This window comes from Cyprinodon tularosa, unplaced genomic scaffold (genome assembly GCF_016077235.1).
Source record: "Cyprinodon tularosa strain WSP-4 unplaced genomic scaffold, ASM1607723v1 ctg63, whole genome shotgun sequence".
Taxonomy (NCBI): Eukaryota; Metazoa; Chordata; class Actinopteri; order Cyprinodontiformes; family Cyprinodontidae; genus Cyprinodon; species Cyprinodon tularosa.
The window spans coordinates 984182-1000771 of NW_024039374.1; the positions used below are offsets into that span (position 1 = coordinate 984182).

At 37.2% G+C, this 16590-nt stretch overlaps 1 protein-coding gene across 4 annotated transcripts in view; it reads right to left on the reverse strand.

Annotated features, from left to right (window-relative positions):
- Positions 1-2630: 2630 nt before the first annotated feature.
- The window catches only part of sema6a (sema domain, transmembrane domain (TM), and cytoplasmic domain, (semaphorin) 6A), a 150286-nt gene continuing 136326 nt past the window's right edge, over positions 2631-16590 (reverse strand). For all 4 annotated transcript variants that reach the window (XM_038308115.1, XM_038308112.1, XM_038308114.1 and 1 more), the window contains one exon: positions 2631-5714. In XM_038308115.1, coding sequence (XP_038164043.1) covers positions 4579-5714 — 1136 coding nt within the window. In that variant the 3' untranslated portion in view covers positions 2631-4578. The remainder of the gene's footprint in view (positions 5715-16590) is intronic.

Sequence of the window (16590 nt, forward strand, 5' to 3'; positions counted from 1 at the left end):
AATGCTTTAATCCACAGAGACTTACTTTGTTTCTGATGCACAACTCACACAATGTTTCCTAGTATTTCATGGGGTTGATAGTTTTAAAAGGAGAGAAGACCTGAAGGTCACAGAGTAAAACATTTTCCTTTAAGATCCCCAAAGTAAAAAGACTTCAGAACCTGTGTTAAACCAGATCTTCATTTTCATATCATACTAAAGGAAACCCTTTAAAAGAAGTCAAATTGGACAGATAGCAGCCTCAGGCAAAGAAACGAGTGAAAAAGCCAAGGACATGTCAGTCTTCATGACAAGAATTTTATTTCTTTTTTTTTCATTACATTTTGCATTAAATTAAAGAGTTTTTTCTTTACAACATACATTAAGTTGTGAATCAGATGTTAAGGAAGTGGAGAGAGAGTAGGGCAAAAAACTTTGTGACGTCACAATATCTTACAAGCTTACAAAGTTCAAAAGTTTGAAAAGTCAATAAGAGTTGATTTGCATCTAACAGCAGTGAATTATAACAAGGGTGAAAGACAAAAAAGGCACACACTAAAGAACCTCACTGTCCACAGCAGCCATCACAGTCAGTTCTAATCCAGCCTGAAGAAAAATCCTGCTCTGACATCTAAATGCTTGATGCTCACACATAAAAACACCCAAAAAAAATGCACCGGTCTACACAGAAAGTGCACGATTAGCCCTTCTACCTAGACAGGGGGTGTTTTCCTCAATCTGTGTGAACATGATGATGTCATGAACCAGAACATTTACAAACAAGTTGTCAGTTTTATTCCAGGCTTGTGACAAACACTTGTGACCAGTTACTATCGGAGTAACTGTTGAAATTATTTTGGGAAACTTGCAGACATTTAATGGCACAGCTGCTAAGTAAAAAGCTTAAAAAGTTTTTTTTGATTACAATAAAATAGCCTCACATTTAAGATTTCACAAAAATCCAATCTTTTTAATCTAGGCAATTTATCCTATAGTGAAAAAACAAAGTACTTGTTAAAAAAAAAAACTCACCAGTGGCATCATTACTGAAATGTTTTTATTTTCAATGTAGGTTTTAAAATTTGAATTTGATCAGAGCATAGTGGCCCATTTATTTTAGCCACTCTTCTATTAGTAATGGCATCCCTTTCAAGAAGCAAATTCATCAGAGACAATTGAGTAAGAGGTGTTCTTGCTTTGACTTTTGATTATCTCCAGTCAGAGCAATAACTGGAATATTGTAAAATCAACTGAAACTGTGATAAAAAAGGTTGAATGAGGATCAATATATATTCTATCATTATGCTAAATATGGTGGGGGTTTAAAAAGCAGCTCCAAACTTATGCTGGAGTACAGCTTGGGCTCCCTGAGACAACACTGAACACCATCTAGAAGATTAGGAATGATGCCAAGAAAAAAAAAAATCTTGCCATCACAAAAGCAAAAGGTGGAATTTGCATAAACCTCCTGGGACTGAAACCTTGTGCTTTGTTTAGATGAACCTGCACTGCAAAAAAATGGTCTAAATCTAAATAAATCATTTTTTTCTTAAAATAAGACTTTTTTTCTTGAATTGAGGAACTAAGTGAGACAGGTTACCAGAGAAACAAGACGATTTACATTTAAAATAAGAAAAAAACAATTGCATTGTCTTATTTCAAGTGCACATTATCTAATCATTGGCAAATAATCTTATTCACCTACTCAAATTAAGGATAAATCCACTTAATTTAAGAAATTTGTACTTATTTCTAGATTTTTCAGCCAAAAAGTTTTGGAGTAAAAGATTTGGAGTAAAAGGCTAGAGTAACCTGCAGAAAAACATCTCATTCCCACTGTAAAGTACATTAGATAATGTGTGATGCTGTGGGCTGGTTACCAGATCTGCACAGAAATGCTCATAAGATAGACAAACTGGACTCGTGGCCAAAAAAATAAATAAATAAAAATAAAATAAAATAAAATATGTAGGGATAGTCCCAGGTAAGAAAGCATGACTAAGCAACATCTTAGGGCTCTGAGTAACCATAGGAGACTGTTTTGATTGCTACAGTAAATGAGGCTGCAAACAGTATTGGCACTGGTGATTTTTTGTTGTTGTTGACTTTATTGAGATTTTTCTTCAGTGATGCAGAACTTTAACCGAACCTTGTGAGATAATGTTATTGCAATAAACAATGCCAATTTAAACGGTTTTTGTTTGTTTGTTTTGTTTAACGTGATTTTTTTAAAGGAGTGCCAGTAAATGTTCCCTACACTGTTTAACCTGGAAAAACTGTCAACGTGTTTCAATAGAGAACCTTTGTTCTGATTTCGTAACCGAATCTTGTAAGCATATTGACTTTGTATTTTAAAAAGAAAAAAGAAAAACATTTAGATTCTACATATCCCTCTTAAATATGCTGTGGATAGAGACATTGTTGGCTTTCCTCCATTGAGAAACAAAACAAAAAAGCTGGACATCAAGAAAATTCTGACCTATCTACACATACAACACTAGGCTCCACTGATTTAAGTGTTTTGGTGAGGGGTGATCAACGGAAACGAAAGAGGTCATATCAGTCAAACTCTCAGGCCTTGATAAAAAAAAAAGTCGGTTAGGCAAAAATGAAAAAAGCAAAAATGCTATTTTTAGTTTTTCTTACCAAAACGGGGTTAAAGAGAGAAAAGTATTTAATATTGATTCAAAATCCCAGCTTTCTTCACAGGAACCAGCCTGTTTATGCAAGACCTACAAAATGGATGCTTCTAAGAAGCAGTGAGCTATTAGCTCACTGAGGGCCTATTGTATATTCTACTAGCTTGCTGTGGTGCTGTTGTTGCATTATTATTGCAATGCACCGGAAAGCTACCTCGGCCTTCTTAGCGACTAACAAATCTTTACTTCTGGTAATCACACCAAACAACATAAATGAGGAAAAACAAACACCAGCATGTTTGACTTGTACAAAAAGAAAAATAATCAAATCACTGACAATGCCAAATCAACATGAAGGGCAGCTTGAAGCTTTAATGGCACAGTCAGAAATGAACCATGATGATGTGAGAGTCTGTGCAGAAAGAGTAAAAAAGAAGAAAGTGATAGCTCCCTCCTCTCCTCTCCATCTGAATTGTTAACTGTTAATTTCTAAGGGACCAGAATTACAACAATAACACCTACATTCTTTAACTGCATTTTTATCAAACAAGGGAAATATCATGACGTAAGAAAATAAAAATAAGAAAAATACAATGAGGACACAAAGTTAACAGCTATTAAACAAAAAAACATTGTCACTACTTTAGGGTGTAAGGCACAAATTTACATGTGGAAAAATAAGCAGATGATAAAAAGTTTTTTTTGTTTCCATTTTTTCTTTTTTTTTTTTTTCCCGCCTACTCGTCCATGTGACACCATGATGGACCGGCGTCACTCTGTTGCAACGTTTAGCTTATATTTGAATGTTTATTACCGCACTGTTTCTGTAGCGCCTCTTCCTTTTTCTGTGTGACATGCAACAGTGAGCTAATCAGGACGGATGTTTAGGAGTCAGACGAAAAAAACCACAGTGCTGATTGGAGGTTTGGTTTGAGGAACGGGGGAAAGGGTGGGTGGGGTTGGAGGGGTAGGGTTTGTCATTGGAGGAGTGAAAGGGGAAATTTTGCAATTTTTTTAATGATTTTTTTTATCGTTCTTGATTGGTCAAAAAAATGGAAACTCTGTAAAGGTTAAAGTCTGGTCTGGCACAGTTTAAATAAATAGCTCCTCCTCTTCATCGTATGTCAGGCTGCTGGTCTCACTGAGCACACAGTAAGACCTTTTAGAAGTCGACAGGAAAAGTTCTACTGGCTCCAGTTTAATGACTTTAAATATTTTGCTTTCCTCACTTGATTAGTTAATATTAGAAGACCTCCTCTTTGTCTTCACTCTCTTTCTGTCCGAGTCTAAAAAGTCAGTTCATTCTTTTAAAGCACTTGATAAAAATAAATACAACAGGCTATTAGTATTATCAGTCACTTATTGTTCAGTACAGTAGAAGATTCCTCCTGCCGGGGTTTGAGCCGAACCCAGACAGATCTTGATTGCTGTAACACTGAGACTCTTTTCACAGTATCCAACAGGACTCAGTCTGAACCCAGTCTCTCCAAGTGCTTCTGTACATTGATTTTTCTCCATCCTCTGACCCCCGCACGCATCAGTCGGCATCAGTAAGCATCAATCGGCACGATAATGTATTAAAAGTCAAGTCCCGGTGGCTGAAGACACTACAAACTGGAAAGCCACCATCTTGAATGCTACAGGGTGCCGATACGTGAAAAATCAGGACAGGCTTCACTTCCTCTTTCAGTTGAACATCTTCCTATTAGTGTTTACAGACAAATTGGGAGCTGATCTTAGCTCAGCAACAGACAACATCCATTGGATATTTACATATTTATATAAAAACAAATTGTTTTATTAAAAAAAAACTGTAATTTTTCCCACAGAAAAAAAACAAACAAAAACAAATGCACTAAACGGAGATGCAAGTTGAACAATATTCCCTGTTTCTTCTTTCTGTCTGAAAACACCTTTTGCTTATGTCTGTTCAGTCTGGTTTAAGAGGGTTACGAGCTGACTATGTGCCAGAGTCACAGGACTTTGCTTTTGTTGAGAGAGAGACTACCGAAGGTTTTGGGGGGACATCGGGTTTGAGGTGTTTGCTTCCCGTTCTGGGCAGCGAGCCGTAGTTGATCATTCCAGGCTGTCGAGACAGCGATATCCCCTGTGTTGTCATTTGTATGGAGTCCACCCTCTGAGGTGCAGGAGGTGGGCTCTCCACACGGAAGCTGTGATGTCTCGACAAATGGGAGGAGTTGGATGAGTTGGTGTTGTGCTTCCTTAGGGCGGAAGACCCTGAGGCAGAAGACGCAGATCCTTTTCGGAGGCCGTACACAGAGGAATGGACCTCCAGACGTTTGCCCATCTGCGGAACAGCGGGGGGGACGGTGAGGGATGCCTCTCGCTGGGGGACACGAGGTGGCAGCATCCCATCGGGATCCACCATGTGGCTCTTACCAGGCTTGTATTCCAAAGTGGCACCTTGGTCGTCCATGACGCAGTGAGCCATGCTTAAGTCGCTGTGATGGGGCTGCTCTACATACTCATGCTGGTAAGACTGCTGCAGATGAGGCTGAAGCTGGTGCTGATGCTGCGGGAGAGGCAATACAACCACACTGGGGATGTGTCCAGGTGAAGCCCTCAGGGGCAGGTCAGTGGAGATGACAGGAGAGCCTATAGGCGGCATGTCCTTGGTACATGCGTTAATGAGGTTCTGATTTCTTTCCCACTCACGGCTTCCACGGCTGGGTTTACGGCGCGGCTGCATGGGTGTGGACTCAGGCGTTGGCAGAGCAGTGAGGTCCAGGTGGTGCTGGTCGGCTTTTATCAGCATCTTGGCATTCGGCGTCAGTCGCCCATTGTGCATCAAAGGGGTGAGGATCGCCTCTGGGCGGCCATCTTTGGCTTGCGTCTCAAAGAGACCAGTCAGCTTAGTCACGCTGTTCATCGACCCACGGCGGGAGTGTAGGTGAAGACTGTCCTTCTCCTTCCGGCCTGTCAGATCTAGATCTCGCCGCCGGTGGTCACAGACACAGTAAACTATGAGACCTGAGAAGATCGCCCCCATTGCAAATGCCAAGATGACAGCGATGGCCAGCAGGGTCACAGGAACCAGCTGGTCCCGACCCTTCTGGTAGCTCTCACGGATCACACCTGCAGAGACATTCAAACAGAGCGGTCAGACTAAATCTAAAAGATGACTTTTGTGCAATAATATAACCTATTAAAAATGCTTTCAAAAAACCAAGGCCAACAATAATAAAATGATTAAAATATATGTTCTGGGATGATAGAAAAGGATTAAAGTTTTAAATCATTCTATGAAAAATATGCAAATGAAGGAAGATTTATCCTATTATGAGATACTACTTTACATAATGACTGCAAATGGTGGCTTCAGGTATGGAAAATGAATATTTCCCACAGACTCAATCACAGACTGAGGATGTTTCTCAGGGGTGATTAGGACTCCCATTGCAAGCTCTCATAAAAACTTCTGGTAAAATGAGAAAGATTTGACAGCAGATAAAGAAGACTGAAATACTAAAAACCTTTTTCCTTTTTACAAATGGAAATGTGAGACTTTTCATGTACGGTAGGTTGAATTCAATCTCATGAATCCTTAGGAATAAATTGAAAAGCGTTTGATTAGGTCCTAATTCCAATTAGCTTTATGATAAGACTTTCATCAATAATAAATCTACAATACCTGAAAAAACACAATAACGTAAATAAAGATAGAAGATAACTCAACAAAAGTAGTTGTAAAAAAATGCAATAGTTGTAGAGTATGATAAACTGGTTGTATGCTGTAAAGAAGAATAAAAAATACAGACAAACTGGTTAAAAAGCACACACATTCACAGTTGTTTTTATATATGTGTCCCTCCATCAAGTCGCTAAGACTAGGGGTGACACAACCTGAAAGTTTTTTACTTTGCTTATTTTCACCTTTCACCTCAAAGATAACCTTTCAGTGGTTCACAAATCAAGTATTGTAAGAAAATGAGACTGTCTAGTGAAAACAAAGTTACTTTCTGATCTAGCTTACTTTTCTATGCTTAGTTAAAAGTTTTTTTTCTTGTTAAGGAAATAATTCACAGACGTCAGTGATCTGTGAAAGCATTGTGCATAAAGGAACACAAGATGGATGGAAGGATGGTCAGTTTAAGAAGTAAGTCCTTCACATTCATGCGCCAGACACGTGACTAAATTCACCAAATTCAGAGAAAACTGATTTAGGATGTCTCTGCTTTTGACTGCCAGGTGGCACAGATCAGTTACCACAGACAGCAGGTGGACTTCATTACAGAAAAAGCAGCCTTGGGACTCTGATAGCCTTGATGGAGGTGTGTACTTCCCTCCTTGTCAAATATTATAGCACACATCACTGTCTGCAAAGTTAAAAAAGGTTTCTGAAACCCCTTTGTCTCTCAAGCAGATCAGTGCAATCTGGAAAGCTGCAGGAAATGCATAAGCTTTACTAAGCCTGTATTGTTCTCCCAAGGTTCTAGTCCATGGGGCTCACAGTCCTGCATGTTTTTTTTTTTTTTTTACGAATCTGAACCTTCTAAGACACTTTATATTTTACTAAATCTAGTGTGACTCAGAATCAATGCAGAGATTCCTGATTTCCTTTATGAACAAGTAAGTTAAATATTTGTTAATGATAATATTTGGCATTAGCCATCTTGGCAATAAGCTAGCAAACAATACAGAACAACAGCAAACAAGTACAGACACCTACTAGTTAAGAGGAGTAAAGTTTGTTAATATTGTTGTTAATAACCAGATCAGGTCTTTTCTCTATTTTTATAACAAAGAGCATTAAAGAACATACTGCTTGTTGTTTTATAGTTAATGAAATTATTTAACAAGAAAAGACATTCAAACGTTTTATTATAAGACTGCAACCAATTGGTCAAAGCCAGTTAATAGAATAGTGTCCCATTTTAATCAAGAATGAGTAAATGGTGCATCACTAAAATAAAAAATTTTAATGTGACATTACAAAAGATATTACTTTACATATGCAAATCTAGTTGGATGCATAAACATTACTTTTAAAGGCACACATTAAGTGGCTTCATGCACATTTAACAGAGACTAAAACCAAATAAAGTATGTAGTTTACAAACATAATTGTTATATTAAAGTTGTTTTGAGCTGCTCAACCGGACCTGTCTCCACAGCATTTTGTTTGCACTGGAGAACCATTTGACTGCACTCCTTTAAGATGCTACTGGGGAAACCAAAAACTTTTGTTTTGCCTCTTCTTTGTTAAAATGTGTCCTATTTCAACAACACAATTAGAGGTGCAGTAATGGTACAAACTGTTCATGATTTTCTCCCCAGCATTTTTGGCATGCCTGGTAGAGATAAGCAATATACCTTAAAATAAACAACTCTGATCTGATGTTAAATGATTGTTTTAATCAAATATGCCAACCTAAAAAGAGATGTTACTGAGGGTTTTTCTGATGCCTAGATAGTATATCAGGCTGCGTTGTAGTTTCCCTGAGTTGTATAAATATGACATAACGCTGGGGCACAATTTGTCTTAGCCCACATCGCAAAATATGAAAACAATAAAACAGGAGGAGATGCCATGAAAGCCAAGGGAAATCTATGTTGATCCTAATAATTTAAAAGACAGATACAGAAAATAAAGAGTTTCTCCTGATCTGGCTTATATTTTCTGCCTTAGTAATAATTTCAGTGGTTTAAAACTAACAAACACAGACAGAGATACTGATTTATTTCAAGGAGTGGGAAAAAGGAAGTAGAGCAAAAAAAAAAAACCTTACGTAGCTCAATGTTTCAGTGTTAGATTTTCAGTAAGATGTTCTGCTAAAGCAATAAAAATGTATTTATTTCAAATGTCATTACTTATCTTTGTCAGGGGTCCCAACAGTTAGTGAGGACATGTAGATTTAAATCAATAATTATCCATACCTCCAGTAGTTTAAATGTTCTTTAAGCTGCACTAATATATTGCTCCTTTAGGTGACCCATTTTGGATTTGGTCCTTGCCATCATCTTAAGGCTTGGGGTGGACCTGAAGCACATCACAAAAGAAATCTGAAGAATCTCGTAAAAAGCTGGTCAGAACATTTGGATTGCTGTAATTCCACTGACCTCTAAGAAGTTTTTGATAAGATCAAGATTTTGTAAGTAATTTTCTTTTCCTTTTTTCAAAGTTATTTTTTTTGTTGGTTGATAATCTTTAATTGATGCCTGTCTTATTTCTTTTTAGAAGCAAAATATACATCTAAATCTGGCAAGGGTATTAAGGATTTTGGTCTTGATTGCATTTTATAATCTAAGTTTGTACAAGTAAATGGAATAGAACACTCAATCCATACATAAGCATAGTAGGAAAGTTTCTTAGCCATTCTGTGTATGTCTCTTTGGTTTGGAGGTTATTTGTAATTCTGTTTGTTGTTGTTTTTTTGTTTTTTTCCCGGCTGGGTCAGAATATCTTCTGTCTCTTCGATAAGACACAACACAGACCCACAGAGAAAGCATGATGACCTGTTCTCATGAAACTGAAATCCAGACGCTGTTAAACCGACATCCATAATCCTCACTTGCTGCAGACATACTTCATTTGTCCTCCCACATGACTCTAAAAGCTGTTTGAAAGCCTAAAATAAATCACAAATCCTTAATTCTGAATCTGAAATTTAAAGTTCAGCTTGGAAAGAAATAAGAAGTAAAGTTTTGTCTGACCACCGTAAAACAGAATTTCCATCCATTTAGTGTCAAACTAAAGAGTAAAACTTATATTTTTGACAGAAGGGATGTGCCTTGCTCTATGAACGGTGTGATAAGTGATGACTGGTATCTGCTGTAAAGCATTAAGGTCTGACAAGTGTTATGCAGGGAACTCGTGTGACCAAACGGCCTGCCTGTGGGGTGAAACATCTGCTTCCCGTCTCAAGCATTAACATCTGACACAGAGAAAGATATGTCTCTTCACTACTATATTTCATTTTGGTGACTTTGTGCACTTGGATCTTTTTTTTCTGCAACTGTTGACTCCCTTGAGCATGAAAGTGTTTTTTTTTTTTTTCTTTTCATGGTATTCAGGTTCAGTATGGAAAGAGTTCTGCTCCGTGGATTCAGAGAAGGCTGTAATTACAACCATGTGGTCCTTGTGAGTTATCATCCTCTGGCAGAAAGGGTAGTGGTCAGAGTGGTGATGGGCTCTTATGAGAACAGTGGGGTTAAATATTTCTGCTAACGAAAAAGCAACGCGGGAGGATTTTAAGGTTCACTTGAGGCAGGAAACCTCAGAAATCTCAAAGAGCCAACTGGAAAATGAAAGTAAGGGTATAAACATACAGTTTGGCCAAATCTCTCTTGTACCTCAATCCTTGTTAAATGTAAAGAGGCCATTCATCTCTGTCTCACAATGATTGTTTTATGTTTTTTTTCCCTGTCAAAGTTACCTGAGCCAGGCATTAATGTTCCTTAACCATTATAATAATATGAAAGTTGGATTTAACGAAGGTACTGAAATTTCTGTGGCTGAAAAACCCTGCAAGGCTAAAAGCTCAAATAGATTTTACAGGAAAGAACATAACAAAACACAGTGAAAACTTAAAGAAAATAAATGCCTATGTGTGTACATTTTCTCTTGCAAATATAAATGTTTAACCCCCAAAATCAAATCCATAGCAGCAAATTGCTTTCAGAACGGATTACATTTTTAAATGTAAATTCTTGAATATTAAAGTAAATACTGTAGGTCTGTGAAGGCAGCAGCGGTCATAGGAGAACATCTTAACAAAGACACCCACCAGAAAGAGATAAAGTTGACCACACACCTCAAACCTTACAAACCTCCAAACTCTTTTCAATTGATGACCTTAAAATAAAAACAATGTGACATCTGAGAGTTGGTCATACACCAAAGGTGAAGGGTCAAGGAACAAAAGCAATACTCAGGGAAGCAGCCGAGAGGATAAAATACTCTCCAAAAGGAGCATATATCCACGACTCAGAGGAGAGAATTTCCTTACAGCACAGATATTAGACAGTTGTTCTACAAATCTGTCTTTTTCAAAAAACAAAGACTTGATCTTAAATTCAAATTGTCACCATGAAACATGGAGGTGGAGGCTTCATGCTTTGCAGCTCTATTTTTACCGCTACTGTTCAGAGTTGATGAGAAGATAAATGGAGCAGAATACAAGTTTTTCTTGTCTTCCAGTAGGACAATGAGACTAATCTTAGAACAAGAACTGCAGTGAAATAGTTTGCAGCAAAGTATCTCTCTATGCTAGATTTGACTAATCAAAATCAAAACCTAAAGTGAAAGTAGAATAAGTGACAAGACAGACAAATTACTGTATAATGAAGCATTTCCTTCAATTTAGTTGCTTACCAAAAGGAATAGGCAACAGATCCAGTATTTTTAATGTGTTTAGCTTAGAGAGCATGGACAAGCCTATTTCTCCTCGTACCTGCACTGTTTAAAAGTTGCTGTTCTCATGGCTCAATCAAGCGTACTGTGTCTGAACGGCCGCCCTAACCCCTAAATCTCTCAATCGCTTTATAGAGCGGGGACTATATAGTGGACTTTATAGCAAACTCAGTTAACTGACCATTTGGACAGATGATCACTACTTTTTGCCCATTGGTCACGTAACTCCACCCCCACTGCTCAGTGCCTGTGCCATCTTTGTTATTAGTCACCGCTGTTGGGTTGTGACAGCCTATGGAGACAGCAGGCCACTCTGACAGCAAATCCCATAATGCTTTGCGAGGAGAGATCTCTGCGCAAAGCATTATGGGATATATCTGCCTCTTCTGAGGCTTTTCTTTTCTTCTCATACACTTCGTACGCACTTTTTCTCTTACGCCCCTAGGCCATTTTCAAAGAACCGCGGGGAGAGAGGTTGTGCTTTAATGACTGTCTGAAACCATAATATATGCATGAAAATGCGCATGCACAGAAAATGATAACTGGGAACAAGCACGTAGAACGGCCTTATGTTAACATATCACCAGAATGATTGACAATTAGGATGCCCACTTATTTATGTGATCCACTCGGAAATAAAAGATCATCCTCTATACCTTTAATTAAGGAGTGGACGCAAATGTACATCACATCTTTCAGTGTAAGGAAACCTGCAACAGAGTACAATGTTTTGTGTGGTTGTATACTCACAAGAAAAGTCCCATGTTTAGGGGATATATATCTTTTCACATTGTGCTGTTTGTCTGTGTTTACCTGTGATGGACTGGTGACCTGTTTAAGGTATGCCCTACAACATTAATCCAGACTCATCATCATCAGGGAGTTAGCATGACGTAGACAACTGATAAATGTTAAAACTAGATGAGACATTAGACAAGAAGTTCTCAATTCTCTGGTACTTTCCACTTAAAATCTGTTGTTCTTTGCTGTTTTGATCCCATAAGTGAAGTCACATTGAACCTGGCCACTATGTACCATGCTGTTTGGAACATTTGTACTCGTCGCTTGTTCTTACTTCTGTAAGCTCTTCTAAAATCCCTTGCCTCTTTTACGATCTTACAGTTAAACAACAATGGGATTTCAAGGCCTTGGGTAAAACACAAAAAATGAGGAAAAAAGGTAAAACTTTAAAGCCTTTTATCTTTTTCAGGGGTTGTCTCTCTAACTTCAAAGCAAGGAAAGTTGCTGCCGAGGACACCTCGGCTGTCTAAGTCAAATCAAATGACTTCAGGCTTCTGAATCTAGGTGGCAACACGTCTCTGTTACTGCTTGTGCTAAGTGATCCTCGTAAAACATTTCAAAACTGATACAACTTGACCTTGAAGTTACAAAATTCTATTAAAACCCGAAGATTTGCTGCTCAGCCTGGCCCACAAATCCTTGGTTTGAAATCATCCTTCAACCCAAAAATTCATCGCAAACTGAGCAGCAGCTCAATGCTGCTCTCAGTGGGAGAATTAGTTTTAATTTCACTCTGCCTCGGGTCTTGATATTCAGATATTAAACACGCAGCTCAGATACTCTGATATGTCTTCATGTCAAAACAGACTAGGTCTGCAGCTCTTGTAAATCAAGAAAATTATCTGCTGTGACTGGAACGTGTGAATCCTCTCTATCTCTATCTGTCCGACACACACAGAGGGACGTGAACACTCTTTTAATCTCTTCATAGACGCTGTCTGCCTTAAGCCCACAGAGCCTGTCTTTGTGTTGGTGTTGGGGAAACTTCAAACGTGGTTAAACATCACAGAGGGGTTACGTAGCAGGCCCTAACCTTTTGACTACTGGGTGTTACACAAAGACACGGCCTGAGAAATGATAAAACTTCCATCAAACTCGACTGTGTTCACTCATGTGTCGTGTTAGAAAACAGGGCAGGGGACCGTCAATGTGGGAGCGGAGTAAATGTTAAAGGACAAAATTCCTCATGTTTTAGAACTTTAAGGCCTGAAATGTTTAAGCATTAAACACATAAATTATAATCAGACTTTCTATTCCTGTTCAAAGTAGATGAGTAAATCACAAAAAAAGGGCATTTAAGAAATCACTCTCTCCCTATAGATTGTAATGCATCATAAAGGCAGTGAATAATTTTATGAAATGGAAAAGAAGGTATTAAGACTTAAATGTATACACTGATACTTGCTATAAAGTAGGTGATATTTGTGGAAACAGATAGGTGAAAAGGGAAGTGAATGTTTCAGGATGATATAAAAAATTGGTATCCTTTCTATGGGAGGAGGAACAACCCAAACCTCTGGGCTATGAACAAAACATTTCATCCTGACCAAAAGTGTTGTCTGTCAGCTTAAAGAGTTTTAGTGTGGTTTTTGCTTTTATTTGCCCTTTGATGGTAAAAAAAAAAAATCTTAATTACGGTACATAAGTTACAGTTCTATCTAAACCAGTTCTTTTGGATATTTAACCCTAATACACTGCAAAAGAAATTCTGAAAATTAGTAAAAATTTCTTAAAATAAGTGTATTTATCCTTAATTTGAGTAGAAAATAAGATTATCTGACAATGGAATGAGCATTTTTATTTTATTAAAATAATAGAATGATTTATTATGTACTTGAAATAAGAGAGTGCAGTGTTGTTTTCTTATTTTGAATGTAAATTGTCTTATTCCATTGGCAAAGGGACCCTTATCTGCTCAATTCAAGAAAAAAAATGCACTTAGATTAACTTAGATTTACATTTTTTGCAATGTAAATAGCTTCAGCTGGGAATTTCCTAAGGTAGGAGACAAATAAATGACATGTTTCAATGTGTGAGTATTTTTCACTAGCCTTACAAAACAACATATATTATACATTAGCTATAATGGTGCTGAAATAGTGGATTACCATAGTGTAGGTAAATAATCACAGATAAAACAGACATATGTGTAAAATTTTAAACCATTTCTCTTCACTGCTCCAATGTTTTACGACAGATTCACACTGAACATGGTGCAACTGCTGTGTAGCTGCAGTGCGAGGGTGCTCCAAAATGTCCCTTACACTAAATGCTGGCTGTCCATGCTGAGGTCCCAGCTGCAAAAAAGTCACATCAGTTCACGCTCTTTCCATGAGCTGTCGGTCCAAAATTATTATTGGTACACATAAATATCCCCTTTCCTCATCCTATAGGCCCTGTGTTTCTTTTCCGCCTTGTAGTTTTCCCTATTGAAGTCAGGGTAAGTTGATAGGTTGATTTTAATTAATATCTTCTTTCATGCAACATTTATCTTGACTTCCTTCTCTTCACTGGTTTAAATTACTCACTCATACTTCCTCCTTATGAGCCCATAATTGATCTCAAGAGATTTCTACTTTTGTTTTTGGATGGATTGATTAAATTGCTGTTTAAGTAGTCTCATATTTAATTTACTTTCAAAATAGAAGAGTAAATGATAATGTATTTCTATTCAGGACAGCTTGTTTTAGCTTGAAAAAATGAACACCACTTCTTAGACAATGACAGTATCTATCAAATTCTTTAATATTCCCCCACGCTCAGATATTATCCCATTAAGGTTTGTGTACGTCTGCGTTCAAGAGACACCTACATTAATGGTATTATTCAATATTAAAGCCTTCATCAGACAATTCAGAATATCTGCACTGCATACTGATTAGCTAGTCAAGATATAATTAAAGCCCTAATTATATCATTCTGCACCTCAGGTATTAAAAGTGATGTACTAACCCTGGAACCAATTTCCTGCATGCAAACTGGGATATTTAGTCACAGTGCATCGGGCTAATGCAAATATCCATGGGAACAATCATAAACTGCTGTGTGATGCCTCAAACTGATTCTAATAGAGATTAGGGATTAAGTTGCTACAGGATAAGGCTTAAGATTACATAAATAGAGAAAATAAATCTAGTTATCACAAGAGTGTATTGATATTACTTTTCCTTGTGTCATGTTGCACATGTAAGAGTTTTACTGCAACTCTCAAACTCTAAATAAGAAACATTGTATAATAACATGAAAAGGTTATGGATCTTCTTTTTTTTAGGTATCATGCTAATTAGTATAAATTCTTAATGAGTGACTTTTACACAGATGGTGACCTACTCAAGCATATTATATCCTGCCATCATGGCAACTACAATGAAACTTTTAAATAAACAGGAAGAAAACCACAACTGAACAAAGAATGAGTTTATATTACACTGTCTCTCACAAATGCATCTAATTTGATTATTCAGTATAGAATGGCATCTGGATGCTATTCACAGTTGATTTGAAGAAAATGAAAAAGAGTGATGATTCGACTGACTTGCTTTTCTTTCTTTTGGTCATCCAACAAAGGTGAGATTTTATTCAAAACTTGAAAGCAGTAAATGTTTGTTAAAAAAACAAAGGCCTCCTTAAAGAACAATGAACTAATAAGTGGAGGAAATTACGATTTGTGGGTTGATGTCGGTCAAGGAAGTGCGTAATGGTGGGAAATAAACATCCAGCCCATTGTTTTTATAGAGACTCAAAACGAGCTGCAAATAATTAATCTGCTTCACAAAAGGTCGAGACACAATCTTCGGCTGAAAGGAGACCCCAAAGTAAAACCTCTATGTAACAGAACTGCAACAATTCTAGAATGGGAGGAATTAATTTTTAAAGTTGATCATCTAACATGTTTCTTTGGAACGGTGAATAGATTTTTTCCCTCTAAGATGAATCAAACGTAACTTTATTTTAAATCCTACCATCCATTTCATTCTGTATTAGCATAAAACAAATCATTCTGGTAGGACCTAACGGACTGAGCATATTCGGATGAAAATACATTAAAAAGCTGACACTGTCTTACAACTTACCTGTATTGAAATTGAACTAAAAAGTAATATTCAGCTGTGCTGAATACCTTGCTGCCAGGCTGGATCAAATTGGAAAGCCATCTATTATTTTTGAACACCTTTCTTTCAGCTTAATTCTGTCCATTTTTGATTAAAAAAATAGGTTTGGTTGACATGGAATAACCATAGAAAATATTCAGTTTCTTATTTTGCCTTCTGCAGTTTAACAGCATATGTCAATCATGCAGTCTGAAGAGAAAAACAAAACCTTAAAAAGACCATTAATTCTACAGTGGAAGGTTATTTTCGGTAAAACTGTTTAACGAGCTAATGTGTAAATAATTCAGACTATAAAAATATATAAACTTATTTTTTGTTAACATGCCCATCAGAATGTTTGCTTTATTCAGTTTTAACTACATTTAACTACATCAAAGACTTTACAGCTGATAGTACTGGGTTGGATCATAGTGCATCTCAACAACTGCCTGAAGTTTTTGTGTCACACATTTAACAAGGTTGAGTGAACATTTCTATCAATCAATATGAATATGCTCCATTAGATTAAAATCGGATGACTGTGGAGAACACTATAATACAGAAGAATCATTGCTGTCTTCTTGGTAGGATTTAAGCTTTGTAACATGGTATATTATCCCACTAAAGTAGCGTCAGAAGATGGATATACTGTGGTTCTTGAGGAAAGGATGCAGTAAGCAGGAATACTTAGGTAAGCCTTGCTGAT